The sequence below is a fragment of the Macaca nemestrina genome, chromosome 2 (genome assembly GCF_043159975.1).
Source record: "Macaca nemestrina isolate mMacNem1 chromosome 2, mMacNem.hap1, whole genome shotgun sequence".
NCBI lineage: Eukaryota > Metazoa > Chordata > Mammalia > Primates > Cercopithecidae > Macaca > Macaca nemestrina.
The window spans coordinates 114,142,412-114,169,110 of record NC_092126.1 but is presented as its reverse complement, the minus strand read 5'-3'; the positions used below and the strand labels follow the sequence as shown (position 1 = coordinate 114,169,110).

The following is a 26,699-nucleotide window of genomic DNA, read 5'->3' as shown; positions in this document are numbered from 1 at the left end:
CTGCCTGGGCAGCCCCTTAACAGTGTCAGTGACAGCCTGTGCTGCTTCTGTGCCCACTGTGTGCCCAGCACTGGGCCAAGCCCTTTGCATCACATGAGGGACCGCACTACAGTCCTCTGTGGCAGACACTGAGCTTCTTCACAAAGGCACAAAAGGAGAGTTATTCCCTGGGACCACACCAAGGGTAAGTGGGATAGTGAACTAAACCACTTCCACCACAGAACCACAAGACCTTCAGAGAATGCCATCTCGCTGGGCAACCAGCACACTGGGGCGTGGAGTTTGTGCCACTGGAGCTGCTACCCCATATATTCAAATGTGGCCTCTGCTGGGTCTAAACCAGTTTGACCACCCTCCCAAATGTTGTTGGTTATAAGAGAGGTCATCATCCAAGCTTGGTACCAAAGCCCTGTTTCATTGAGAAAGTACGCCAGGAGCACCACACTGAATGGGGTAGTGAGGCCCAATCCTTGGAGTGCCATGGTTGGACCACTGTGACAGTCACTGACATCCTGTCCTCCAGGCATAGAAAGGGGCCAAAGACCCCAGACTCTGGGTAGCCACCCCCCTGAAGTCCCTTTTGCCCAAATCCTGGCACCTGTAGTGAGACTGAGGCAGAGCCCACCCACCTTGACTTCGTCCCAGTGGTCTTTGTCTTCCTGCAGCACTCGGGCCGTGTGGAGTGGGGTCTGTGGCACCACCATCGATTGCTGGAAGGAGCCCCATGCCCATGGATTAGAAACTGGAGGCACCTGGGACAGCACTGGTTCCCCCAACTCCATCCCCTTCTCCGAGTCTCAGATGGGAAAACTAAGGCTTGGGGTGCGGAAGGAGCCTCAATGGGGCAGTGGCAAAGCCAGGTTGTAGGTGAGGCCCTACTATCTACCTGTGCGCATGGGCCCATTCCAGCCCTGTACTGGGGCCTCAAAGCAGAGCCACCACCCTCCTGCCCGGCAGTCCCACTCCGGCTGGACACCCTGCCTGCCATGGGAGGAGGAGGGGCTCACGTTGATCCAGGGGTGGTTCATAAACTGAGTGATGGTCAGCCTCTCTGTGGGGTCCGTCTTCAACAGGAGGCGGATCAGCTGCTTGGCTAGGGAGGCCAGGGAAGAGAGGGGAGAGGTGAGGTTGCAGAGTTCCTCAGAGCCAGCCCCTCCACCCTTCCCCATAGACCACAAGCTCTGCTGAGGCAGGGGCTGCATGTGCTCCCAAATTCCCAACCCACAGAAAGAGTGAGCTAACAACTATTTCTTGTTTTGAAGCACTAAGTGTCCAGGATAACTGGTTAAGCAGCAGTAGATAACTCATACAGGGCAGCCTTGTTTGTGGTCCTCAGAAGGGAAAATATGAATGAGGAACAGGAGTTAGAGGGAGTTTTGAGGAAGCAAGTTTTGAGCCTGTTTGACAGATGTAGAAACTGAGGCTCAAGAAGGTTAGGGGACTTGCCTAGGATCCCATAGCTGGGAAGAGGGGGAGCCAAGATTTGAACACAGGTCAGTTTGACACCAAAGTGATGTTTCCCAGAATGAAAGCTGCAGGGGCCAGGCTGGGACAGAGAGGTTCACTCACCATCCTCAGAGACCTCTGACCACTCAGGGTTGGGGAAGCCATACTGGCCCAGGCGGATCCTTCTCTTCATCCCTGGGGAGATGGCCTGGCCCGTGTTGGAGTAGAAGGGTGGGAAGCCACAAAGGCTGGGGGAAGGGGTAAGTCATTTGGCATAGGGTGGGACCAGTGCCAGGGTAGACCCATTTCCCCTCAAAAGTCCCTGACTGGGGAGACAGGCAACCAGACACCATGGCAATAATACCAGCCCTCCAGACTCCCAGGCATATCCCAGGAATGCCATCAGCCCTTGGCATGGGGAGACCCTCAGGCACCTGAAGGAGTGGTGTCCCATGACCAAAAGGGAAGGGCAGCCTGCATGAGGAGTGACACACACAAGCCCCTCACCAAGGACATGGGGGTAGGGGGACAGAAGTGGTCCTGAGGGCTCACAGTGGGGGTGAGGACAGAAGATGGAGGCAGGAGGTGGGGAAGGTACTCACAGGATGTACATGATGACACCCAGGGACCACATGTCACATGACTTGTCATACTTCTCTGGACCCAGGACCTCAGGGGCTGCCAGGGCAGAGGGACATCAGGGCTCTCAGACCCAAGGGTCTTAGAGCCCAGGCAGAAGCCTGAAGCCTGGGCGAGGTGGGGAGCAGGTACCTGGGCTGGGAGGTAGGGCAGAGCAGACTGGCGTCTGGCACCTTTTGGAAAGGCAGCACGTGTGTGAAGCTAGGGGAGGAGAAAGCTCCCGGAAAAAAATCAACCACTTTCAGACATACCCCTAGCTCCCTTGGGCCTGGGCCCGTCTGCCAGTCTCAACCTTGGTGAAATAAGAGAAGGCCAGTCTGGGGCTTGGTGGGAAACTGCCGTAGGTGAGAGGGTCTTGGCCTGCCAGCTGTCCTGTGTCCCTTGCCTCCCAGAATGCACAGCCTAGGTCACAGGCAAGGAGAAACCAGGGGCAAGGCTCTGCATTCCATCATCAGCTTGGCTACCAATCCATGGGGCCTGTCTTCCCTGTGCAATGAGGTGGGTAGGCTCTAAGATTTCTAAGTTAAAATACTGCAAAACACATCCTAGTTAACAGAGTGCCATTTCAACTATCTCAGGGAGCTTCCCACCCCTTCAGCAGCCCTCCAGGAAGACCTCTTCTGAGGAAGAAAAGCCCTCTGTCATCAGCCCACTCTCAGGTTAGGGGGCAGTTTTGGCAAGGAGCATTTTCAGATCTGGGGGTTGCCCACTTGCAGAAGGGCAAGGAACTTTTCCAGGAAACATGAGTATGTGCACACCTCCAAGCCCTGGCTTTAGTGACTCTCTCCCACGAAGCAGGTGACTGGTACCCTTTGTCCCTCCAGGTTAGGAGGAAATGCCTGCCCGCTTTCTGAATATGAATCCCAGGAAGACAAAAACTAGAGAAAAACAACCGTGGTTGGGCTCCGTCCCGAGCTGATGGCAGCCTTTTATCACATATATATTTAGAGCTGCTGTGATGTCATTCAGCTCACAGGCCACAGCCAGAATTTTCCTGGATCTATTTTCAAAAGCAGAAGCTGAAGTTTGGGAGAATATTTTTGCAGCCTCCGGCCCCCCACGGCACCCGCCTCCATGCAGACAGAATTCTCCCCCTCCCTCCTTGCTGGGCTTTAACCCTTTGTTTTCTGCAACCCACCGGCTACCCTACAATACAGCTGTATAAGTTGGGGTGAGGAGTTACAAATCATGTCCCAAGGACTCACCCACATAATAGGGAGTATAGCAGGGTGTCTGCAGGGCATTTTGGGTGGTCTCCTTAGCAAAGCCAAAATCGGTGAGCTTAAGCACTGCGTCTTTCTCCTTAGATGTGTAGAGCAGGTTTTCAGGCTGGGCCAGAAAGAGAAAACATTGGTTTGGAGTTAGGAACCAGGCAGGAGCAGAGCCCCAAGGTGATCTTCAGCCAGACTCCCCAACTCCATCCCAGTGCAGAAGGAGCCAGGTCCATTTATAAAAAGACCTGGGCCTTGCCCACCAACATGGGTCAAATATAGAGAAACCCAAGGTGCTACCTGCATTCACAAAAGGGGAAGCAAGGCAGGTGTTCAGCCAAGGCTGTGAATGACCAAGTGCCATAGAAAGTCTCGGGGCAGGAACTTCTTCACCCTGGCTAACCCGGTGAAACCCCGTCTCTACTAAAAAAAAAAAAATACAAAAAACTAGCCGGGCGAGGTGGCGGGCGCCTATAGTCCCAGCTACTCGGGAGGCTGAGGCAGGAGAATGGCGTAAACCCGGGAGGCGGAGCTTGCAGTGAGCTGAGATCCGGCCACTGCACTCCAGCCTGGGCGACAGAGCGAGACTCCGTCTTAAAAAAAAAAAAAAAAAAAGAAAGTCTCGGGGCAGGAACTTCTGATCCTGAGTTGGTGACATTGCCATGAAATGCTATAGCAAGGGTGCTAGGGGAAGGCAGGCTGCTCATAAGTCAGTGTTGCCAAGCACATGTCCCATACCCAGCCCAGAGTGAATCCTACAGGGCTAGAAGGACAGCCCCAACTGAGGTTGCTTAGGGGAGAAGGCCCTGGTTGCTCAGACCCCAGGAGCTGCACAGGGGCAATCTTCCTGTGTCCCAGGAGTAGCCAGGGGCCTGGCAGATGAGGGCAGTGGGGAGGTCTGTCCCTGAAACCGGTTTTTAATGAATGGGTAGGATATAGGCCCATGGAGAGGAGCAGAAGAGACCCCCAAGCAGAGCTGGGGTAGAAGGATGGGGTGTTGTTAGAAGGATGGGGTGGTGGTTTAGAACCAATGGATGCTATTTCTCAGGTTCTGTTTGAGAAGATCTGACCTTCTCAATTGTGATAAAAATTGTGATAAAAACAGAAAAGCAGTTTTAGTCTATTCAAGGGAATCTTCTCTGCAGAAGGCTTTTCTCTCTTTGGGAAAAAAAAGAAGCCAGGGTCCAAGTAAAGCAAGGATTTACAGGTTGTGGTGCTCAGCCAGAGGGAGGACCTGATGCAGCAACTAGAACCTCAGCTCGCCTCTGCCCAGTCTGAGGAGGAACTAAACCAAGGAAGGTAATGTTCTAGGCTTGGGGCAGAGGGTCCAGGAGAAGCAGACTCTGCTCTGATAGTGCTCACACATGCTTATGTGTGCACGTGCATGTGTGTGCTGTACATGCAGAGTGCCTTGGTTTGCATTTCATCCATCTGATCCAGATGACCTCTAAGACCCAGTTCTCCCAGGATAGGAAATTTGGAGAGCTGACCTTCCAGCCTCAAGACTGGAAGGTGGCCCAACAACTGGCACTATCTCTACTCCTTCCTCCAGTGCTCAGCAAATGGCTTCTTTCCCTTAAAATGCTGGTATCAGAGGGCCTGATCTATCAAAGCTATGGCTGTGACTTCACAAAAGCCCCAACAGGGCCAGGTACAGTGGCTCACACCTGTAATCCTAGCACTTTGTGAGGCCGAGGCAGGTGGATCACCTGAGGTCAGGAGTTCAAGACCAGCCTGGCCAACATGGTGAAACCCCATCTCTACGAAAAATACAAAAATTAGCCAGGTGTGGTGGCGGGTGCCTGTAGTCCCAGCTACTTGGGAGGCTGAGGCAGGAGAATCGCTTGAACCCGGGAGGCAGAAGCTGCAGTGAGCCGAGATCGTGCCACTGCACTCCAGCCTGGGTGACAGAGTGAGACTCTGTCTCAAGAAAACAGAACAAAACAAAACAAAAAATCCCAACAGCATCAGGCAGCCCCTTCCTGAGGTTGCATGCACACAAAATTTCTTGCTGAACAAGTGAACAAATGAATGAATGAATCCCAGTGCAGCAACTACACAGCCCTGGGCATGTCACTTAATCTTTCTCTGAGCCTTGTTTTCCTCATCTGTAAAATGGGTAATGGCACTTGTCTCACAAGGCTGGGTGAGAATGAAATGAGATTGCTTGTCAGGGCCTGCTAGCTTCAGGCAGGCACTTGGTTATTCTTATTACTATTGGGATTACTCAGTGTTTGAAAGAAACAAGGGGACCCATCTGGTGAGAACAGAATGAGTATGCTGAAACCAGAGAAGAGGCTGAGAAGAGCAGTCTGGGACACAGAGCGGATGCTTTGAATGTGACTATGGAATATGGCCTCCACCCAGTGGGTCCTGGATGCCATCAGGGATTGTGGAGTGTGACAATATCCTCTTCCCTGGGTCCCCAACCTGAATCCTAGAGCCTCACCTTGACATCTCGGTGGGCGATGTTATGGCTATGCAGAAACTGGATGGCAGTGCCGATATCCCGCATTATCTCTGCAGCTTCTGCAGAAACAGAAGAGGAGGGGGTCAGTGATGCCAGTCAAAGGTCAAGCTCCCACCCTATCATCCCTCCTGGACACAGTCTAGCTGGCCAGCACAAGACAAGAAGACAGTGACAGCACTCCTGCTATCCAGGTTCTCTATCCCGGGATGTCTACCCCACCCCAGATACCCCAGTTTCCTCCGAGGATACCCCCAACCCATCTAAACTTCTTTCCTCAGTCCTGAACTACCTCTCCCCAGCTCAACTGCAAGGCAGCACCAAGAGGCTTTGAGGCCTCCATCCCAAAGCCATAGAGAGTCCATCTTCGACAAAGTGTCTAAGACTCAGAGAGTCCCTTGTGGGGTTGGACACTGAGTCCCACCCTTTCTTATTCAGATGGGAAGACTGAGGCACAGAGAGGAACAGGGTCTTGCCCAGCATCACACACAACTCTCTGGTCCATACCTCTCACCCTGAATCCTCCTGCTGGTCCAGCTACATGCACATACCTCTCTCCGTGAAAGCCTGGTCGCCACGCTCCTGAATCCTGCTGAACAACTCACCACCTTCCATGCTGTAAAAGAGGTGACTATAAGCAGAGAGGGGGAAACTGCACATCATCGTACCCTTGCCCCTGCCCCAAATCACAGGACCAGGCTTCAAGCCCTACCACTCTGGTCCTCCCCTACTGAACAGCCACTGTCACCCTCCCTGTCCCTTGCAGAACCTGGTGCATGGTGGGTTGTCAGCTTGGGTGGCTTGAACTGAACTCTTGGAACTAGAAGAGGGTGGTGGGCTCTGATCCCTGCCAAGAAGCCTGTGTGTTCCCAGTGGCACGGCCCCTACCTGACTGTGAGGGCTTGGGTACTCCCAACCCTATTCAAGTCTCTGTTTCCCCAAATGTGGGATGAGATGTTAATTATCATCATATGACCACTGTTCTCTGGGCACCTACTATGTGCCATGCCCTGGGATCCACATTTCATGAGTGCTGTTGTGTGATCCTGGGCTGGTTCTTTCACCTCTCTGTGCCTCAGCTGTCTCTTTTGTATAATAGGCATGACAACACCAACCCCATAGTCATGCAGATTGAATATGCAATACACATGGGCCACGTAGAATGGAGTCAATCACACGGTAAATGCTACATTAAGATCTTCTCCACATCTTACATGTGAGTTACAGAGATTCAGAGAGGTTAAGAGCTGCCCATGGTCACACAGCTAGTGGGTAGCAGAGGCAGGATCTGAACCCCAAATCTGAAGAACTGGCTAACCAGTACAGGAAGGGGGGACTTGAAAGGCAGACAGGGAGGAGCTGGGGACCCAGAGTCCAAGGACAGCTGGTGCTGAGCCACGGTGTTACAGAAAGAAGCCCAGGGTGGAGCAGGCTGCTGGCTCCTGGTTCTAGGCCCCAAGCACCCAATTCCTGGTGGGACCATGGGAGCACATATCCAGGTCAAAAGGAGAGAAAGTTGAGGGAACTGTGTGGGTCCTGTTCTTCCCCACATCCCCCATCCATCCATATTCAGGGATTGGGAGGCTTCTCTGACAGCTCTTCTAGGCCTCCTCACAGAGTAGAAATCACACTCAGGGAGGCCATATTAACCCCTATGGTTTCTTGTCCACCCTTGAGGGAATGTCCTTATGGCCAACTCCATAGATCCACAGGCAGGGCCTGTGGCTGCCTGCTCCATTGCCCCTCAGGGGCTACAGTGGCATCCAGATCTGCTACCTGGAAAACAAAGAAAGTCTCTAGAAGCATGGCAGGGAGCCTGGGGGCCACAGGGATGCCGAGGGGGTATGGAGACAGGGCAGGCCAGCATACCATTCCATGATGATGAGGAGACAGCGCTTGCCATGGTGCATGTTCTCATACACATCCAGGATGCGGACAATGTGGGGGCCGCCAGAAGCCTGCCAGTGATGGTCTACCTCCTGCCGGGCCTTGGGGCTGTCATATAGGAGCTGTGGGTGGGTGGGCGTAGAAAGCATCAGGCTCAGAGCCCTCTACCATCACTTTGCAGACAAAAACATATAAGCTCAGAGGCCTGTGACCTGCCCCAGGTCACACAGCTTATAAGGAGCAGAATGAGAATTTGAATCCAGGTTTCTCTGACTTGTGGTCCAATGAGCCTCTGGACTTGAGGGTCAGTCCTGGGCTCAAGCAGCTTGGCAGGTAGTTCAAGGAGTCTCTGAGAGGTGGCTGACTGCTTCGAGGGGCTCAGAGGCCAAAGAAGCCCTTGCCTCCCTTCTCAGGGACTGCAAATAAGATGGAAATTGAGTGGGTTTTATAACCCCACTCTAATCACACAGCAGCCATGGGACCTCAAGCCAGGGGCCACACATCCCTTGAGCCTCATTTTTACAATGAGGATGACACAGTTGTTCTATTTCCTAGGCTAGGGTTGGAAATTGTACATGTAAATTGAACAGGATAGCACCTGGCACATAGTAGGCCCTTGGTGCCTCCCTTGTGATTCTCACCCAGCACATCTATGAGAAACATAAGTGTAGATGTAGAAGGTGCTGGGGAAAGGCTGGGGAGGGGAGAGGGTGCACTAACACACAAATCTGCCCTACAGGCCGCAGCATGATCAGGAGAGTGCTGGAGTGGGAAGGAAGACTTCCTGCAGGAGAGGTTGAGGCCTGTGTCTGTCAATCTATCTCCCACAAAGAAACTGGCCCAGAGTGGAGGGAGACAAGGCCACACTCCTGTAGGGGTAAAAGTAATTAAGACTTCAAATTCTCCAGGAGTGGGAGCAAGAACAAAACTGTCACTACCAAGTAAAGTGCTTCTAAAATGAGTTGCTTGGTCATGACCGCCCAGTCAGTCCCCAGCTCCCAAGGTAACTTTGTAGCCTGCCTGGGAGCTGCTATACAATACCAGGGCAACAATGTCATCCCGCTGTGAGAGAGGTGGGGCCATCTCAAGGTGACCTAGCTGCCTAGCCTCCACCCTCATCCCATGCTTACAGATCTCCGGTGAGGACCCAGAGGTAGAGACTGGGGGCAGGGAGGACCCTAGTTGAAGGAGATGACAGCTGAGTGGAGTGAGATGTGGGTTTGGGATTGAATTCCTCCAATGACTCGGTGTGACCTCAGGCAAACATTCACAGCTCCAAGCTGCAGCCCACAACTCTGTAAAATGGAGTAATAGCAGAGTCATTCCCACAGGGTGCATCCCAGCAAGGCAAGCATCCGGTGGGCAGGCATCAGGATCCTTGCTTGGGTTAACTCAGCCCTGGACTGTGGCTGCCAACCAGCACCACAAAAGAACAAGGTCTCACAGTGGCCCTGCTGTAGGAGGAGAAGAAGTCAGCATGCATGAGGAGATGGCCCAGAATAGGGACAGCAGGGACAAGCCACTCCCCAAAAGGGTTGCTCACTCAAGGACCAGCCATGACACTGTGTTTCCTAATGGAGGAGGGCTGGGGACCAGGGCTGATGCTCAAGACTGGGGCTCAGATCAGCACTGCTCAGCATCCGTAGGACCCTGGGCTGCCCCAGCCTTAATTTCCTCCTCTGCAGGATGCGGACAGCCAGGCCACTTTACACAGGGCACTGTTGGGGGCAGGCTCTGGGACCACACACCCTCTCTAGGTAAAGACAAACTGGGGCAGGGCAGTGTCCCAGAGAGGGGAGAGGCAGGCAATGGTTTCTCGAGCCTGCTGCCCTTTGGCTGTCCCTCCTTTTCTGGAGCTGCTCCCGTCAACTCTAGCCTGGGAATACAGGCAGTGCAAGGAATATAGAGAGCCAGGGTCTGGATAAGCCCTCCAGCAGCTCTGTGCCCCTGCTCCATTACCCAGAGCAGGCTGGGGGTATGTGTCAAGGCTGCTGTGGGCAGATGCTCCTGCCTGGACACTGTGGATCATTGCTTATGCTGCCCTTGCCTTCCAGAACACCCCTCAGGTTGGTGTCCGCACAATTCCCAATCACCAGCTTCTTCCTCAGCGCTGACACCAGAAAGCTCAGTGCCCCCAACTCACCTCCACCATGTCCTGGGGTGGCTCTAGCTGGGGGTACCCCAATCCTCAGCCATAGGAGCCAAGAGGCACCATCCTCCCTCCCTGCACCTGGTTCCTTCTTTGCCTCCTCCCCTTCCCCCTGCCTGATCCCCTCCTCCCCAGCCTGACCTAACCATCTCCTCTCAGGCCTAGCAGGCTGGCTCCCACACTCCCTCCTCACTCCCCATCTTGTGGCATCTCACTCCCACATCAGAATCCTCCTCTTCTCTCTTAAAAGCCCGAGCTCACAGCTGGAATGCTTTCAGTAGGGTCCTCAGCCCTGCCTCTCCCTTTATGACTGTAATCCACCTGTGGCCACAGACACTTCCTCACGTATTCCAGATAAATGTCCTCCCCCAGCACGCAGGGCTTACCTTCCTTTCCCACCTCACTTCCTGCTACCTCTGGGCCAAAACCACTTTGTTCTGGCCAGAAAAATACATGTGCTGTTCCCAAACAGGCCTTACTCCCCCAGGCCTCTGCGTCTAGGCCTGTGCTGGTCCCTGTCATGTGCATTCTTGCCTCATCTTCTCTGTTGGATCAACTCCCTCTTTTTGAGGAATCTTCAGGGCTCAATTCAGATCAATCAATCAATCTCTCTCTCTCTCTCTCTGTGGAAAATCCTCCCAGTACCTTTCTTACTGGTTTTGCCTCTGTTCCTCCTATCAGCCTGGGAGCAGCTTGAGGACAGAGGCAGGTCAAATTCAGCTGGGGGTCCCTGGCTGGGGCCTGGCAGGAAACACTGGGCTCCTGAGCAAACAAAGGATGGGAGGATGGGCCCAGGACTGGAGGGAGAGAGGGAGAGAGGGAGGGTGATCGATGGCCAAGGAGCCGCCAGAGAGCCTTCCAGCCTGGGCCTGTAGCCTGTGCTTTGCTGAGGTAGAGGAGCAGGTGGAGCTGCCCTGAGCTGGAGCCTCTCGAGGCTTCCTGCCCCACTGCGTCCATATTTAGGAACCCATTTCCCACATGGATTAAAATAGTCCTTCTACAAGTGCCAAAGCCCTGAAAATAGGCACAGGGGCAGGGGGGAGGGCTGTTTCCGGAAAATATAATAAATGCCCCACTGGCCTCTCTACAGAGCACATCACAGGAGACAGACCCCTCAGCCTGGGCCCAGGTCCAGCTGCCAAGAAATCTCCTAAGCTATCTCCTGACCCCTTGAGTTGAACATGAGCATAGCCCAAAACCTCCTAGAGCCTCAGTTTTCTCATCTTCCTTCCCCTTAGCCAGAGCCTTCTCCTCCTCCAGGTCTCCCCTCAATGTGGTACACCTCAATGTCATCTCATCTCAGAAGCCCTCCCTCTTCATCCTTTGTTTTTCTTTCTTTCAATATATGCTTCGTTTATTGAGGTGTAATTGACATATAGTAGAATGCACAGGTCTCAAGGGTCCAATTCAATGAGTTTTGACGATTGCACACACCCTTGGGACCCAAACTTCCATCAAGATGGAAAACATTCCTAGCTCCCCAGAAAGCTCTCACATCATTGCCCTTTTTACTTCCTGTGCAGCACTTGCTCACAACCTGCAATTAGCTTGTTCCTTTGATAACTCTTTAAGCAAACACACACATACAGATATTGTACTTTCAATGTGCCTGGCTCTGTTTGGGGTACTTTATAAACATTAGGAGGAAAGGACTTCATTATCGCCACTTTTTGGATGAGAAATTGAGGCACAGAGAGAGAAAGTAATTGGCCCCAAATCACATGGCTGATCCCTCATCAGACTGTGGGCCCACAGGGCAGGGTCAGTCTGCCTGGCCACCTCTAGGTCCCAGTACGGGGATACAGGGCCTGACACAGAGCACTAACTCAGGTAATAGTTGTAGATTTCTTTTTGAGACAGAATCTTGCTCTGTCATCCAGGCTGGAGTGCAGTGACACAATCATAGCTCACTGCAGCCTTGATCTCCTGGGCTCAATGATTCTCCAACCTCAGCCTCCCAAGTAGCTGGGACCACAGGTGTATGCTACCACACATGGCTAATTTTTTTTTTTTTTTTTTTTTTTTTTTTTTTGTAGAGACGGGGTTTTATCATGTTGCCCAGGCTGGTCTCGAACTCCTAGGCTCAAGTGATCCTCCTGCCTTGGCTTCCGAAGCAATGAGATTACAGGCATGAGCCACTGCACCTGTTAATATTGGTAGATTTAATAAATCTATAGAGTAAGGATGAGGGGAAAAACCTCTCACAACCTATCATGAGGACAAGATAAGATTAAATTGGCTGCGCGTGGTGGCTGACGCCTGTAATCCCACCATTTTGGGAGGCCGAGGCAGGTGGATCACGAGGTCAGGAGTTCGAGACCAGCCTGACCAACATGGCAAAACTCCGTCTCTACTAAAAAATACAAAAATTAGCCAGTGTGGTGATGTGCACCTGTAACCCCAGCTACTCAGGAGGCTGAGGCAGGAGAATCACTTGAACCTGGGAGGCGGAGGTTGCAGTGAGCTGAGATCGCACCACTGCACTCCAGCCTAGATGACAGATTGAGACTCCGTCTCAAAAAAAAAAAAAAAAAAAAAAAAAAAGATTAAATTGAGGAGGCCCCAGTGAGGCTCAATAAATGGGAGACATGACAACCTGGCCAAACTTTCTCCCTGCTGCCCAAGGGCAGCCTGTACCTCACCTACCCGCTCTGTTGAACCAGGCTTCACCTCCTCTTCCAGGGAGCCCATCATGACTGCTCCATTCCACAAGGCATTGCTGCAAGTTGACCTCCTTCACATAGGTACATGACTCCACACTACTCTTCACAAAAGATGTCCCAAAGTAAGAGCTCCATCTTCCCAGGTATGAGAATGAGCACAGAGCCAGGACACAGGAGGCCCAGGTTTTATCCCTATTCTCAGTATGACCTTAGGCCAATCCCTTTTCCTCTCTGGGCCTCTGTTTCCCCAGTGTTAAGTTGTAGGGCTTGGGCTACATAGGGTGGGGGAGAGAAGTGGGTAACAAGGCGGACTTCTAGACAGGGGTTCCTTGCAAAGTACCTACCATAGTACCACTCCCACATCATTGCCCCCATGGAGCAGCCTCTGGGTCCCCATGGCCTCCACACCACATGCCTGAGCCCACTAGGGGCTACCTGGAATGGGCAATGATGTCATGGTTCCCAGTCACAGCTGGGAAGACAAGAAGATAGGAGGGGGCTAAGCACGGTGGATCATGCCTGTAATCCCAACACTTTGGGAGGCCGAGGCGGGAGGATCACCTGAGGTCGGAAGTTTGAGACCAGCCTGGCCAACACGGTGAAACCGCATCTTACTAAAATACAAAAAATTAGCCAGGTGTGGTGGCACACACCTGTAATCCCAGCTACTTGGAAGGCTGAGGCAGGAGAACGGCTTGAACCTGGGAGGTAGAGATTGCAGTGAGCCGAGATTGCACCATTGCACTCCAGCCTGGGCGACAGAATGAGACTTTGTCTCAAAAAAAAAAAAAAAAAGAAGAAGAAGATAGGAGGGGACTTCTGACAACCCAACAGGCCCCTACCCTTGCCTCACTCCTCTCCTATGTTCCCTGAGCTCCCCAGCGGTCCATCAGAACTGGAGGGTCTGTGATGGCACTTGGGCAGCTCCACAGCTCTAGCTAGTGCCCAGTAGGTACACACAGACACACACACTCACCACACACACACAGACATACACACACATACACCCCTGTGAGGTGGAAACTGCGCTTCTTCCTGAAGAAGGGGATTCCTGGCCATGCACCTGAGGTGTGGGTCCCCACTGAAGCTCAATGAGCATTGAATTTGAGATGACATTTCCTTTAGCGAGTGACCGCAGGCCTCAGGCTTTGATGTACTGGTTTTCACTTCCCCCTTCTCCCCTCATCCTCCTTTGCCAGATTCTCTTTCTTGCCCCCAGAGCCAGCAGCCAGAGGCCAAGACCCCTACTGACTTCACCAGCTAGTGAGTCCCAGCAAAATTTGAGAGCAGAAGGGCTAGTGCCCCTCTAGCATCACCAGGTGGAATGTGGGGGCCTCAAAACAGGCCAGGCCCCTCACTATCACCCTACTATGTCCCTTCCCACCCTTGCAAGGACACGGTTTACTTGTGGGTGGAGGAATTCTTGAGTTCCATAGCTGGGAAAACTACAGCACCATTTGCCTGTTTGGAAAACAATTTGCAGTTTACAAAACACTCTGCTGTCCCTTATCTCATGGGAATCCTTGGCACCACCCTGTGAGGCAAGCAGGGTGGGAACCATTAGCCCCAATTTACAAATTGAGGAAACACAGGCTCAGGAGGATGAAGTCATTGCCCTGTGGCCACCTGGCTACAGGATGGCAAGGCTGGAGAAGGAAGGAGAACAGGACTTTTGAGAGAGCACCCAGACAACCCCTCCCTGAGGGGAGATGAGAGGAGGGGGTGGCCCCAAGTTGGAGAGGCACTGGTCAAATCCACAGCTTGCACAAACTGGGGAAGCTTGTTCTGAAATAAATGAGTGCATCGGTGAGTGGGTGTGTGCATATGTAGGGGTATGAGGAGGGTATGTGGGGGCATGTGTGTGTGTGGGAACATGAGTGTGTGCATGCATGTGTACATCCATGTGTAGGGGTGTGTGCATGGGTGTGTGGGGCGTATGGGAGTGGGTGTGTGGGCCCATGGGCATATGTGTGTCTCCAGTCTCTGCAATGTTGACTTTGAACTCGCAGAGAACAGGATTTATCCATCTGTCCATTTGTTCATCTAATATTTTCTACTTCTCCAAAGTACCTAGCAGAGAACTGGCCACAGAGAGGTGCCCAAGAAACATTGGGGGGTCTTATTGCTACAACTCAACCTAGGACAGCCTGTGCAAGAAGGTGACCAAGAGATGGGCGGATCACGAGGTCAGGAGATCAAGACCATCCTGGCTAACACGGTGAAACCCCATCTCTACTAAAAATACAAAAAAAAAAAAAAAATTAGCCGGGCCTGGTGGCGGGCGCCTGTAGTCCCAGCTACACAGGGGGCTGAGGCAGGAGAATGGCGTGAACCCAGGAAGTGGAGCTTGCAGTGAGGGGAGATCACACCACTGCACTCTAGCCTGGGCGACAGAGCAAGATTCCGTCTCAAAAAAAAAGAAGGTGACCAAGCCCAGATGCCTCCATTATTCAGCATTCAGACCTCCTCTCCCACTGGGACCCCATCTCCATGGCAGGGCCTAACACTTCTTTTTGTCCAGAACTAGAAAAGCACTCTGTCTGTCTTCTTAGAGATCGAACAAAGCTGGGATGTCTGCAGTGACTCTTGGGAACCAGTCCCCAACACCCTCCTCCAGCCACCTCCTTTCCCAGGAAGGGCCCCCTATCCAGGTCCACCCACCCACACATGGGTATCCCCATCCAGCTCACCCCAGTGCTGGGCTCTTCTCAAGTAAAAGTGCCCACAGTATCTCCGTCTCTCACATATAGGAAGCGCCCAGGCTACCAGCTTGGAAAAGCAGTTTCCCCAACACCCCCTGCAGCCACACCCCAACCTCCATACCCCTGGCCAATTAACCTGCAGCCCCGGCCAGGCTGCTATATGTATGGTTTCTGCCAGAACACCCACTCTTTCCGGGGGAAGAGAGCTGACTTATCTCTCCCATCAACGAGGCAGTAATAAATTAAGAAGCTGAAGCTATGGATTTTGTGACAACTCACAATATGAGAGACATCAGCCCTACAGCAAAGGGAACTTCCTCCTGGAGGCCAGGGTTCTAGTTCCTCTCACCACCCCTTGAGGCCCTCCAAGCCCCATTATTTCTGCAAGCCCTGCTTATTAACAACAGTATTTCAGACATTTTATAATTCTAAAACAAGGCAAAAGCCAAACCAAACAAAAACAGAAGATTTTCTTTAGAATGAAGAAAAAGATAAAATGCACCAGAAACCCATGCAAGTTCAATACTACAAATGAGGACAAATTTTAATTCTGAGCTTCCTGGAAGTCTTGGCAAAGATGGAAACCAGTTAGGCTCTGCTGCTTTTATTACCCCATGAAGAGGAGCACAGACATTCACTGAACATTTTCTAAGACAAAATTCTAAAAAGGATTTCACATCAAACCTTATATGGGAGAAAACCTTCTGACAACACCTTCAACAGCAATTTTGCAAAAGATACAGACTCAAATGAACATATCTAATATGGATTCCCCCATGAAGACTGACGCCAGCACATGGGCCTCAGCTATTGCCTGGCATGTGGGCCAGGAGTGCTGAGATAACATCACCAGACCTTCATTTTCTTGGGATTCCAGCTTTGTTTTGTGCCGGAGGGCAGAGAGGAGAGGAGCAGCAGGGACCATCATGGCCTCCAACACCTTCTGTCCCACCTAAGGGTCTCGTCCCAGCCTCAGGCAAAGGCAGGCCAGGATGCTGAAGATTAAATCTCAGCGCACGTGCTCAACACTAAATCTCAGGCAGCAAAACTGTGGAGAATGTTGTAGGGAAATTTAGGTTTCATTGTTGGGAACCCCTATTCTTACAGAGACAAGCCATAAATAAGACAAAGCACTTTGAACCTACCATACTTCCTCCTTGACAAGTCTTCGACTCAGCCATCTCTAAGATCTCTCCCAGCTCCCAGTTGTATGATTATTTGTGATTGTTTCCCATGAGGATCACATCTCAAATGATGTAAGAGACACCACTGGAATAGCAGAATTCATTTTACAGCCAGTTGTTGAAACCCCTGCCAGCAGTGCTGGCACCTGTGTGGGCAATTAACACACTCGGCCCTGCCAGCCAGTGTGACCCTTGCGGGCTGCTTTGCCCACTCGGAGAATGGGTCACAGCCTCAGCCTCTGCTCTGTGGGGAAGACATCAGGATGGGACTGACCCTGAATTTAGAGTTCAGAAGCAGGCTTTTCCTTCTTAAGGCTTCAGCATCTTCCTTATAATGCCAGAGCCCCGCTCCTGCCCCCCGTGTCCTCCTTCTCCCTCCCACCAAGGGCACCGGTGCTATTTGGAGAGCTGGAAGTAGTGTAATATCTAACTTTTTAGCCACAGTTTCAAAACAGAGCTGCAGACCCGTGCCATTATTCTCTCACACACTCATTTTCCCAGCTTTTGTATCTCATTAAAGGAGCTAATGGAACCAATTTTGCAGCTATGGATAAGTTGGCCTCCTGACAGATGAGACCTCGCTTCATTAAGTTCTGACCACATCCTGTCCTCTGTCTCACCCTGCCCATTGACCTCTCCTCCTCAGAGGCTCAGTTCCAAGGAGGGCGGCTCACGTGATACTACTGACCCCAAACGTCCAGGCCCCAGGTGGGTGCTGAGGGAATGATGGAGTCAGGTAGGATTAGCTCTCACTACATGACAACAGTCTGTCCCTGGTGCTGGGCCAGTACTGTGCTGAGGCCACCTCATACAGTGCTCACCATAACCCAACGAGCATCAGCAGTGCCCTTCTACCTGTAAGGAAATGTCCCTCTAGAAGGTTAAGTGACTTGCCCAAAGTCACACAGCCGGGCAGTGAGAGTCAAGACTTGAACCTGGACCTGTCCCCTGCACTGGGAACCATGTACAGCTGCTTCACCCCTTTTCCATGCAGCTTCAAGGCTTGGAGCAGGCACTCATCCCTACAACACCAGCCTGGGGAAAACAAACAGAGAAGGCCCTGCCACTCCTTCCAAGAGCTTGGCCCACGCCCCTGGTCTGGACCAGGCCCTGCTGCTTGGTGGTTGTTACAATAATGGCAGATGTTCACGGAGCCCTGCCCTGTACCAGGCATGTCACACCCATTAGCTCTTGCTCTTCAACAACTCCATTGTTAGCCACCATTTTCAGATGAGGAAACTGAGGGTCAGAGAGGCTTTGTAGATTCTCTGGGTCACATGGTTTGCACATGGCCACCTCTGAGTCAGAGTTCTTTGGGAAGCAGGATTCAACTTTCATCCCCAAGGAGGCCTGCCCATGTACAGATCCCCTCCCAATTCCTGCAAACATGTACTGGCCCTGTCTGGGGGCTAGGTAGACTGGGACTGGGAATGCTGCCATGGGCACTCTGTCCTCAAGGATTTAGGGGTCTATGGATGAGTCACTGCCAAGTGGGATGCTTGATGATGACATGTACACCCGGGAAACTGGTCCTGGCTCCTTCCCTTCCCTTCTCCTTTCTTTCCAGAACCAGAACCTGGCAGAACAGGCGAGATGGGGAAGGCCAGCCCCTCCTGAGGGAACTCACAAGAAAGGAAGATGCCTGAACAACCACTCCCCTTCTAGGCCAAGGCCAGGACACCTGATGGGGGCAGGGGGCAGCTTGACAGGCTGGGAACCTCCACCTGACCACTTCCCACTAGAGTTCTTGGGGGGAGAGGGAGTAGCTGAGGTTCCAAACCTAGTGTCTTCCCAGGAAGCTCTGCTGACAGAACAGCCAACACAAATTTTGAAATCATCAAGTCTTAGGCCGGGCGCGGTGGCTCACGCCTGTAATCCCAGCACTTTGGGAGGCTGAGGCGGGCGGATCACGAGGTCAGGAGATTGAGACCATCCTGGCCAACACAGTGAAACCCTGTCTCTACTAAAAATACAAAAAAATTAGCCAGGCATGGTGGTGGCGGGTGCCTGTAGTCCCAGCTACTTGGGAGGCTGAGGCAGGAGAATAGTGTGAACCCGGGAGGTGGAGCTTGCAGTGAGTGGAGATCACGCCACTGCACTCCAGCCTGGGTGACAAAGTGAGACTCCATCTCACATTAAAAAATAAATAAATAAATAAAAAATAAATCCTCAAGTCTTAGGAAGACAAGATTCCTCCAATTTACTAAATTTTGATGGCCTCAGTTGGTCTGCTTCCCACCAGCCCCAGACAACCTGGAAACAAAGGCTGAAATGCTAAGTCTGGGGGATGGGAAGAGTGTAGGGAAACGCTTCTAGAAAGAGGGACGTGAGGGAGGCTCCCGGGAAGGAAGAGGGAAGAACAGTGGGAATGTGAGTGCTAGGGGGTCCCAGTGCCCCAGACCAGGGACCATGCACAGCAGGACTAGCTGTAGCCACAGGGGTCCAGGTGTGTCCCCAACTCCCCTGTGGCCTTAAGCAGGCCATTCAGCCTCTCTGAGTCTCACGGGCCCAATCTGGAAAGTGGAGATGGTGCTAATACTCCTGTTCCCAGGGAGCCAGGAGGAGGGAATGAGAGCACACACAAAGAGCTCAGATGAACTCGGTGTCGGGTGTACACTGAGGGAATTGAGGGGCCATGATGGTACAGGTGAAAACAGTTTCCGGGTTTGCTTAGGGACTCCTGGCTTCAGGATTCCCCTGTGTCTTCCTGAAATGGCCTTACACTCCTCCCCTCCTTGTTTCCCAGAACTCAGGGAAAGCGAGGTGCAGCCTTGGGGACCCGGGGGAGGCAGAACCCCTCCAATCCAGCAGGTCACAGGAAATGGTCTCATATCCTCAGAGGTGCACGGCCAGACTGGGCTCTTCAAAGATGGACCAAGAACCTTGAGTTCATGAATCCTGTTTAGCTGTGAAAGGCTCAATAAGAAAGGGGAAGGGCCGGGCGCGGTGGCTCAAGCCTGTAATCCCAGCACTTTGGGAGGCCGAGACGGGTGGATCACGAGGTCAGGAGATCGAGACCATCCTGGCTAACACGGTGAAACCCCGTCTCTTCTAAAAATACAAAAAAAAAAAACTAGCCGGGCGCGGTGGCGGGCGCCTGTAATCCCAGCTACTCGGGAGGCTGAGGCAGGAGAATGGCGTGAACCCGGGAGGCGGAGCTTGCAGTGAGCTGAGATCCAGCCACTGCACTTCAGCCTGGGCGACAGAGCGAGACTCCGTCTCAAAAAAAAAAAAAAAAGAAAAAAAAAGAAAGGGGAAGACCCTCCAGGGTGGAGAGGGTGGCTGATCTCAGGGGAGGGACCCTGGGGAATGGGAACCAAGACTGAAAGGACAGAGACCCACAACAGGGAACTCACCCAGCTTTCAAGCTTGGTCAACTACAGGAGGGGGCCCATCTTCACTTCTTTGTGGAAGCCCCCTACTCTCCCAGGTAGCAGACACCTTTACACCCCTCGATAACTCCTCGCATCCTTTTGAACAATGTCCCTCCTGCAAAGTGTGTGACCATGGCCAGTCCTTTTACCTTCCTAAGCCCCAGCTTGCATCTGTGAACTGGGTACCCACTCTCCTCCCACATGGCACCTGTGTTACAGGTGGGGAGAGGCCCAGAGACAGCTATGGCCTCCTCCCCTCCCCCAGAGGTTCTACAGTGAGAAAGTGGCAGGATCAGAACTCCCTCTGCCCTTGACGGGTGTGGGATCCCAGCATTCTGCCCACGGCCTTCCCACAGAGGGCTGGGGGAGGCCGCAGAGACCACTTGTGAGCCCCCTGAGTACATACTCAGAAGATCTAGGTTCTGGTATCTTCCTTTAACTTCAAAGAGGAAAAGGGGATTTTTCTATCAAAATCAGCTACATAATCTGTGAAACTTTACCCTGGTTCTATTTCTTCTATGACAGTGTAAAAATAGGACATTTTCATCATAAGACTGGAACATTTTAGCAAACACAAGTGTTTTGTTGCAATCTCAGAAACAATGTCCCATCAGTGGTCTCTCTTCATGAAGAGACTCCACAGCAGCTATGAAATATGTGCCCCCAACTGGCCAGTTGTGTGACAGTGATGCCCACATAGCTGCCACAGGGTTACAAATGGCCATAGAACCCACCCTAACAGGGGTGGCCAGGGCAAGTGAGGTCATGCCTAGGTGACCCCTGCTGAAGCACTCAGCAGGTCAGGCCTCTGGTCAGCTCTGGAGAGAGGGGACCCAACACCCTCCAGCTTTCAGAAGAATGACAGCTGGTCTCCCTCACCCGGAGGAGATGTCACAGAGATGACAAAAGGAATCAGAAGTGGGCGTGAGGAGATGCACTGGCTCACCCCCAGAGGCATGGCACAGAGGCCCTAGGGAACCTTCCATCCCCACCCCCGACACTGACCTTCTATCTCATATCTGCTCAGCATGTCTCCCTCATCCTTTGGCTTCATTCACGTCTCTGCAGCTCGCCACACAGGCCTGGGTGAGCACAGGCAGCCATCGCTCTCCTCAGGCTCCTCCCAGGGGTAGCAGGAGCACTGGCCATCCAGGCTTCCAGTCTCCCTTGGTCCCTGGCCCCTCTCCCCTCCTGCTCATGCTCAACCAGAGGACTCCCAAGGCACTGACACCCAGCCGGCTCCCAGGAGGCTTTCCTAGTCTCTGATCACAACATGGAGCCATAGCTACGAGGAAGAGGGGGAGGCCCTGCCCTCTAGGGGACCAGAGTGGTGGCCTGGCAGCTCTGAGGGACACTGCCTGTTCCTGCCATGAGACTAGGTGGCAGTGACTCACTCCCCCTCTCCTGGGCCTGCCTAGGGTAAGGACACACCCTGGTACTGGCTCAGCCTGACTCAAGCACTTAATTAGGCCATGAAGTACAGCAGAAGGGGTCCCCAAACCTGAGTCATAACCCCCAGAGTTCCTGAGCCTGGCAGAATATAGCCCTTGCTGGTGGCATCACCATAGACAAATGTTCCCCCTGACAACACCATTTGCTGACTGGTGTGGGAGAGGCATCCTGGGGCACTCTCTGACCAGTCTCTATGCTGTCTATCTACTTGCAAGATCAGCCCCAGCAGTGGGCAAGGCAGGCCCCCCTGACCTGCCTGCTTCCCTGGTACTGCTGATGATCATTGCCCACCTAACATGTCTTCGCAACCAAAATGGAGGCCTTTGTCAAGCAGAGCACCCAGACCTTCATTTTTTTTTTTTTTTTTGAGATGGAGTTTCACTCTTGTCGCCCAGGCTAGAGTGCAATGGCACAATCTCAGCTCACTGCAACCTCCGCCTCCCAGGTTCAGGTGATTCTCCTGCCTCAGCCTCTCAAGTAGCTGGTATTAAAGGCATGTGCCACCTCATCCAGCTAATTTTTCTATTTTTAGTAGAGACAGGGTTTCACCAGGCTGATCTCGAACTCCTGACTTCAGGTGATCCACCCGCCTCAGCCTCCCAAAGTGCTTGGATTACAGGTGTAAGCCAGCGCACCCGGCCCAGGCTCTCATTTTGCAGATGAGCAGACTGTGGCTCCCGATTCCCAGAGGAGCACACACGCAGGGAGGAATGGCTGAGAGCCAGGCCTGGGTTCCAGCACAGGGCCATGTCCATACTACGTGACCCTGGGTGAGTTACTCTGCTTTTCTGAACCTGTCTGCATCCATGGCATGGGGGTGATAATCCATTCTGATTCTGCCATGTTTGCACCTGGCATGTAGGAGACACTCAGCAAGTGGGTACCCTTATTGCCATCCCCCAGCCCCCTGTGCCACTGCCTGCCAGAAAGCATGGAGAGGCCAATTCTTCTGCCACATCCTGAGAAGGGGGCTGTTAATGTTGAGTGAGTATCTTTGGATGAGCTATGGGTCTCTTGTGGAGGCTGAACCCTTAAGAATGGGGCAATGAGTGTAGCAGCTCAAGGTCCTGGTCCCACAGGCCCCTGAATGTAGCCTCTGAGCCTTAGCAGGGCGAGGGCGGTCAGGTGCAGGGTGCCAGCTAGAGATTCTTGAGTGTTCACCCCAGCTAGTGCAGGTGTAGCTCACACTCAGTTATGCCCTCTGTAAAAATGGAAGCAGGTTGTACCTCACACCTTGAGCCCTCCCAGACTCTCACCAGCTCCTCTGGCTGGCTCTAAGGCTCTGACTCAGGTCAGATCTCAGCCCCATCTACACCTGACTGTGGCCAGGGAACCCTTGGAGGTTGTACTGTGCCTAGTCCCACACAATTGTCCCAAGCAGAAGTCTCAGACCATTGGGCTGTAAAAGGAGACCCAACAGTAGAGACTGCAGCTGAAGCTGACTTCACACAAGCCATGGGGGGGTGGCGGGGGACCTCCTCAGGTTACAGCTCAGCCCAAGAACTCCTGACTCCACTGTTCTGACTGCCAAGGCTGCTGACACCTGGTCAAGGCGGGTAGCAGGAGGGGACACTGTGAGTGGCATGGGTACAGCAGTCACTCCTTCCTTCCCCACCCCCACCCTCCCCTGGGGTGGGGGTGGGGGAGTGAGCTGCCTGTTGACCAGGATGAGTTCTCAGCACCTGACCTGGCCCTGCTCTGTCCTCCGCCTGCCCTCAGCCTGCTGGGCTGCAGAAAAGAGGCCATCAGGCCTGAAACACATGAGACAGGCAAACTGGCAAGGCCCGGGAGAGTGGGGACAGAGCAATAGCAGGAGAAACAGGTGGAAAAGGAGAAATGAGAGGGACGAGGAGGCAGAGGACAGAAATATCGCTAGTGCCATGAGAAGGCAGCAAAGACAAAGCCCTATCTAAAGAAAAAGGCAACCCTAATCCCAAACTCGCCTCAAAAACAAAAGCAATCTTTCCGCATCCCTGGCCTGTCTAGCGCTGAAAGGGCCTCCTGAGGCTCCTTGTTCCCCAAACAGGAGCCTCGTGTTCCTGCTCTAAGCAAAACCTCCATGGTTCCCACACAGCAGGATTTTAATCACAATTGCACAGGGCCTAATCCACTTAGTTCCAAAAGGGCAGGAGGGTGGGGAAGAGACCAGGACCCAGAGCTCCCTTCACACCATTCTTTCCTGTCCCTCAAGGGGCTGGCTTCCCCAGATGCAGGGTGAACCCTCATAAAAACCAATAATGTTTCACCAGCAAATGCACCCAGGCCACCCCAAATGAGAGCCCTGCCTTCTGAGAGTGTCTGCTGGCCTATGTTGTCTCATAGCATGAATGCAGGGATAGTAACAGTCACCGAGACTGGATCCTATTCCCCACCACATATTCAAACCCAGGGTTCAACTGCACCACAAAATGACGGTTTTGCAAAAGATTATGAAACCGCGTTTAGTCCAAAGTCACTTAGAGAGAATGTCGCAGAAAACATTTTAAGCTGAGAGCACTGTTCCTCTCTCAACCCCAGGTGGGGCCTTTCATCTGGGACCACACAAGATGTCCAACAGATGGAGGGAGAGCAGTAGAACTAATGTTCTCCAGGGAAAACACCAGCGCTCACAGGAGCCATGGTCTCACTGCCCTGAAAGCAGCAGAGCCAGCTCTCCAGGAAGCGCTTGGTGCACACTCTCACAGCACAGGTATGCTTGGAATGTCTCTCACCTAGGGATGTCCTCAGCTCTTGCCTGTGGGCCTTCACTATTAGACATGGCAGCCTGGAGCCAAGGGAGGCTGCGGGCTTACAGAGCCAGATGTTCCAACCGCTGCCTCCACCCAGGGGTCTTCCATGATAATGGCCCCAGTAGAGAAAGATGAGGGATCTAACTCCACTTCCCCAGGTGTGAAGCTCAGAAGAGATATAACAGACCTCTGTTGTAATGAAAACTGAGTCCTTCCCACATAGTCTGAACAACAGCCCAGGTGATCCAGGAGTCCCTGCAGCACCCTCAGCAATGGTGCTCTACCCTTTAAAGCCCTACACAAATGCCTCTTCCTCCACAGATTCCTCTGGTCCTCCCTCAGCTTCCCAGGCTTTGTCAGGACTTTGACACCGGCCTGCTGAGGTCAACCACATCCTGCCAGAACACAGGTCTGCGAGTGGGAAACTGGTACTCCACAGCAGGTACTGAATGTCTAAACCAGGCATGTTGTGACACACATGCACACACACATACACATACACACACACCCGCCCACACGCGCACACACGCACACAGGCACACACATACACCCTGTGCCTTCCTCTGTCATCCACATCCTTCTCAAACCAGAGGTCTGGATTAAACTGGCAACCTCTTCCAGGAAGCCTCTCCTAGCTGGCCCAGCCCAGATACAGTTTCCACTCGCCCACTCACCAGTCTGACTTCCTGCCCGTGGTGCTCTGGGCTCTGCTCAGCTCCACTTGCCTGAGACTCACAAGGCCTGGGAAAAGGCACATGACCTTTCTGAGGTGGCCTCCACAGTCATCATGGTCCTTGTGTGCTGGCCTCATGGGACTGCCACCTGTCCAATCACTAGCATAGAGTTCCATACAGTGAGGAGGACTGGGCAGATGTAGGCAGACACTGGCAGCAACACTCAGGGCCCAGCTGGGGCTGCCAGGGATCCCAGTGGAGCAGAGAGGACAATGCCAGCATCCCTCCAAGGGCCAAGTCTCAGAGACCCTCCCGTGTTCCCACAGACTTGCATGAGGAGTGAGATGACTTAGATGGTAGGACTCTGGCATCAAACTGCCTAGGCTCACAGCTCAGCCCTGCTACCCACTAGTTGTGCACTTTGGGCAAGTTGCTGACCTCTGAACCTCATCCATATAATGGGAGTGATAAGAGTTAGGTAAGATAACTCATGCTGTGCATCGTTGTGCACTGTGGACAGGACCTGCTGGGCAGAATGCTGTGAAAAACTGTTAGCCATTTATGGGGGTATCAGAATCCACAGCACCAAGGCCTGAATCCTGGAGAGCTGGCATCAGCTCCTAGATGGGATGGGGAAAGATCCTAGAAGCCCCAGCAGAGGTGATCCTCAGAGTAGGCCGGTAGCACAGCTTCGAAAACAGTAAGCAAGGCCAGCCAGGCACGGTATGAACCATCTCAGAACAATCAACCTCTGCCTAAAATTCCACTATTTGTATTTTGTAGGGTTTGATGCCCTCCCCAGGATCTTCATGAAAAAGCAAATTGCCCATCCCTGGCAGTTAACACTCTGGCTCCTCAGATTCTTTCCTTCCAGGTAAGGAGCAGCGTTGGGAGAACGCAGCGGGCAGTGAAACTATTTTAAGGGACTCTGTTGTACAGGGCTGCCAGGCCCTCCATGTGCCTCCTGATTTGTTGACTCTAATGGGTGGCCCTGCAGAGGCTGATCTGACCGGTCTGGAGATGGTAGGTGAGGGGTTGGTGGCTGCCAAATGAAGAAGGGCCTGGCTTGCCTAGCAGCTTCACCTGGCTTCAAATCCAGCTCAACAGCACTAGCCCCAACAGGCCAGCCTCACCCATGGAGCAGTGGGCACCATCCCCCCAGGGAGAGTGAGGCATCCAGGGTACTGGGCTCTGGATCCACTGCTTCCCAGTCTCTGCATCCATCATGTTCTATCTTCCTTTCGGCATTCTGGTTATACCCTCTGTCTACTCAGAGGTGCAGCCTGGACAGCAGGCAGTGGGCAGAAACGGCCTCATGAATGGGCATTTCCTTTCTCCCAGGAATTCCCCATGAGGTCTGTTGAGGCAGTGGAACTGTTAGATTCCAATAACAATGTGAATTCTCAGACTTTAGGAGAGGAGAAATAACATTTCTCTGTGGCTTATCTCTGAGCTGCAATCCAAGAACCCCTCTCCTGTGGAGAAGGTGTAACCTGGAAAAAGTCCAGCTCCTGATGCTCCTTCCAAAGCTCAGAGGGGCCAGAGCCTGGTTATTTTCATAAGCACTCATGAGTCCCTGATACATGCCAGGCCTTGGGCCCAGGTGCTATAAAGGTGCTTTGAGTCAAAGGGGAGTATTATGGCTTTAGGGGTCAAACAAAGAAGGTTCCATTGCCCCAAAGCCAGGAACTCTGGGCAGCTTCCTGGAAGAGGTGGCACTGGGGCTGAATCTTGACAGATGGGAAGAAAGTCTTCAGTGCTGGAGAAGGAAAGATGTCACCTAAGGTAGAAAAGGGAGGTGGGTTGGACTGCAGAGGTTTTGAATGCCACAATTAGAGACTCAGAACATATACAGCCAAGTCCCCAAATCCCTGTGTAATCTCAAATCCCTGTGAGATCTCCTCCTGGTTTCCAGAGCTTAGTTTCCTATCTGTCAAGAGAAATATGCCCTCTTCTGTGTTGTGCTTTGGGGCATCACTGAGATCCCACATGCAGAGCAGCCTGGCTCACGGAAGCCAACTGGCATCAAGGGGAAGGAAACTATCCCAGAGAAGGCAGCTCCAGCAACCTCCCAGATCCTGGGAACGAGAAGGAAGATGCCTGCTACAGAGACTTGACCCAG

The 26,699-nt window shown here is 52.7% G+C and overlaps 1 protein-coding gene across 5 annotated transcripts in view; it reads right to left on the bottom strand.

The window, feature by feature from the left end:
* LOC105480500 (MAPK activated protein kinase 3) overlaps positions 1-26,699 on the bottom strand; it is a 37,992-nt gene that overhangs the window by 1,477 nt on the left and 9,816 nt on the right. For 3 of the 5 annotated variants that reach the window (XM_011739475.3, XM_011739476.3, XM_011739477.3), the window contains exons 3-10: positions 7,633-7,772; positions 6,315-6,379; positions 5,746-5,825; positions 3,291-3,414; positions 2,049-2,124; positions 1,570-1,694; positions 1,008-1,093; positions 630-710 (exon numbers count right to left, since the gene is read on the bottom strand). In XM_011739475.3, the coding sequence (XP_011737777.1) occupies positions 630-710; positions 1,008-1,093; positions 1,570-1,694; positions 2,049-2,124; positions 3,291-3,414; positions 5,746-5,825; positions 6,315-6,379; positions 7,633-7,772 (777 nt within the window). Of the gene's footprint in view, positions 1-629; positions 711-1,007; positions 1,094-1,569; positions 1,695-2,048; positions 2,125-3,290; positions 3,415-5,745; positions 5,826-6,314; positions 6,380-7,632; positions 7,773-16,309; positions 16,467-26,699 lie in introns of those variants that run through there. The other 2 variants (XM_011739478.3, XM_071091771.1) reach the window with 2 other exon arrangements.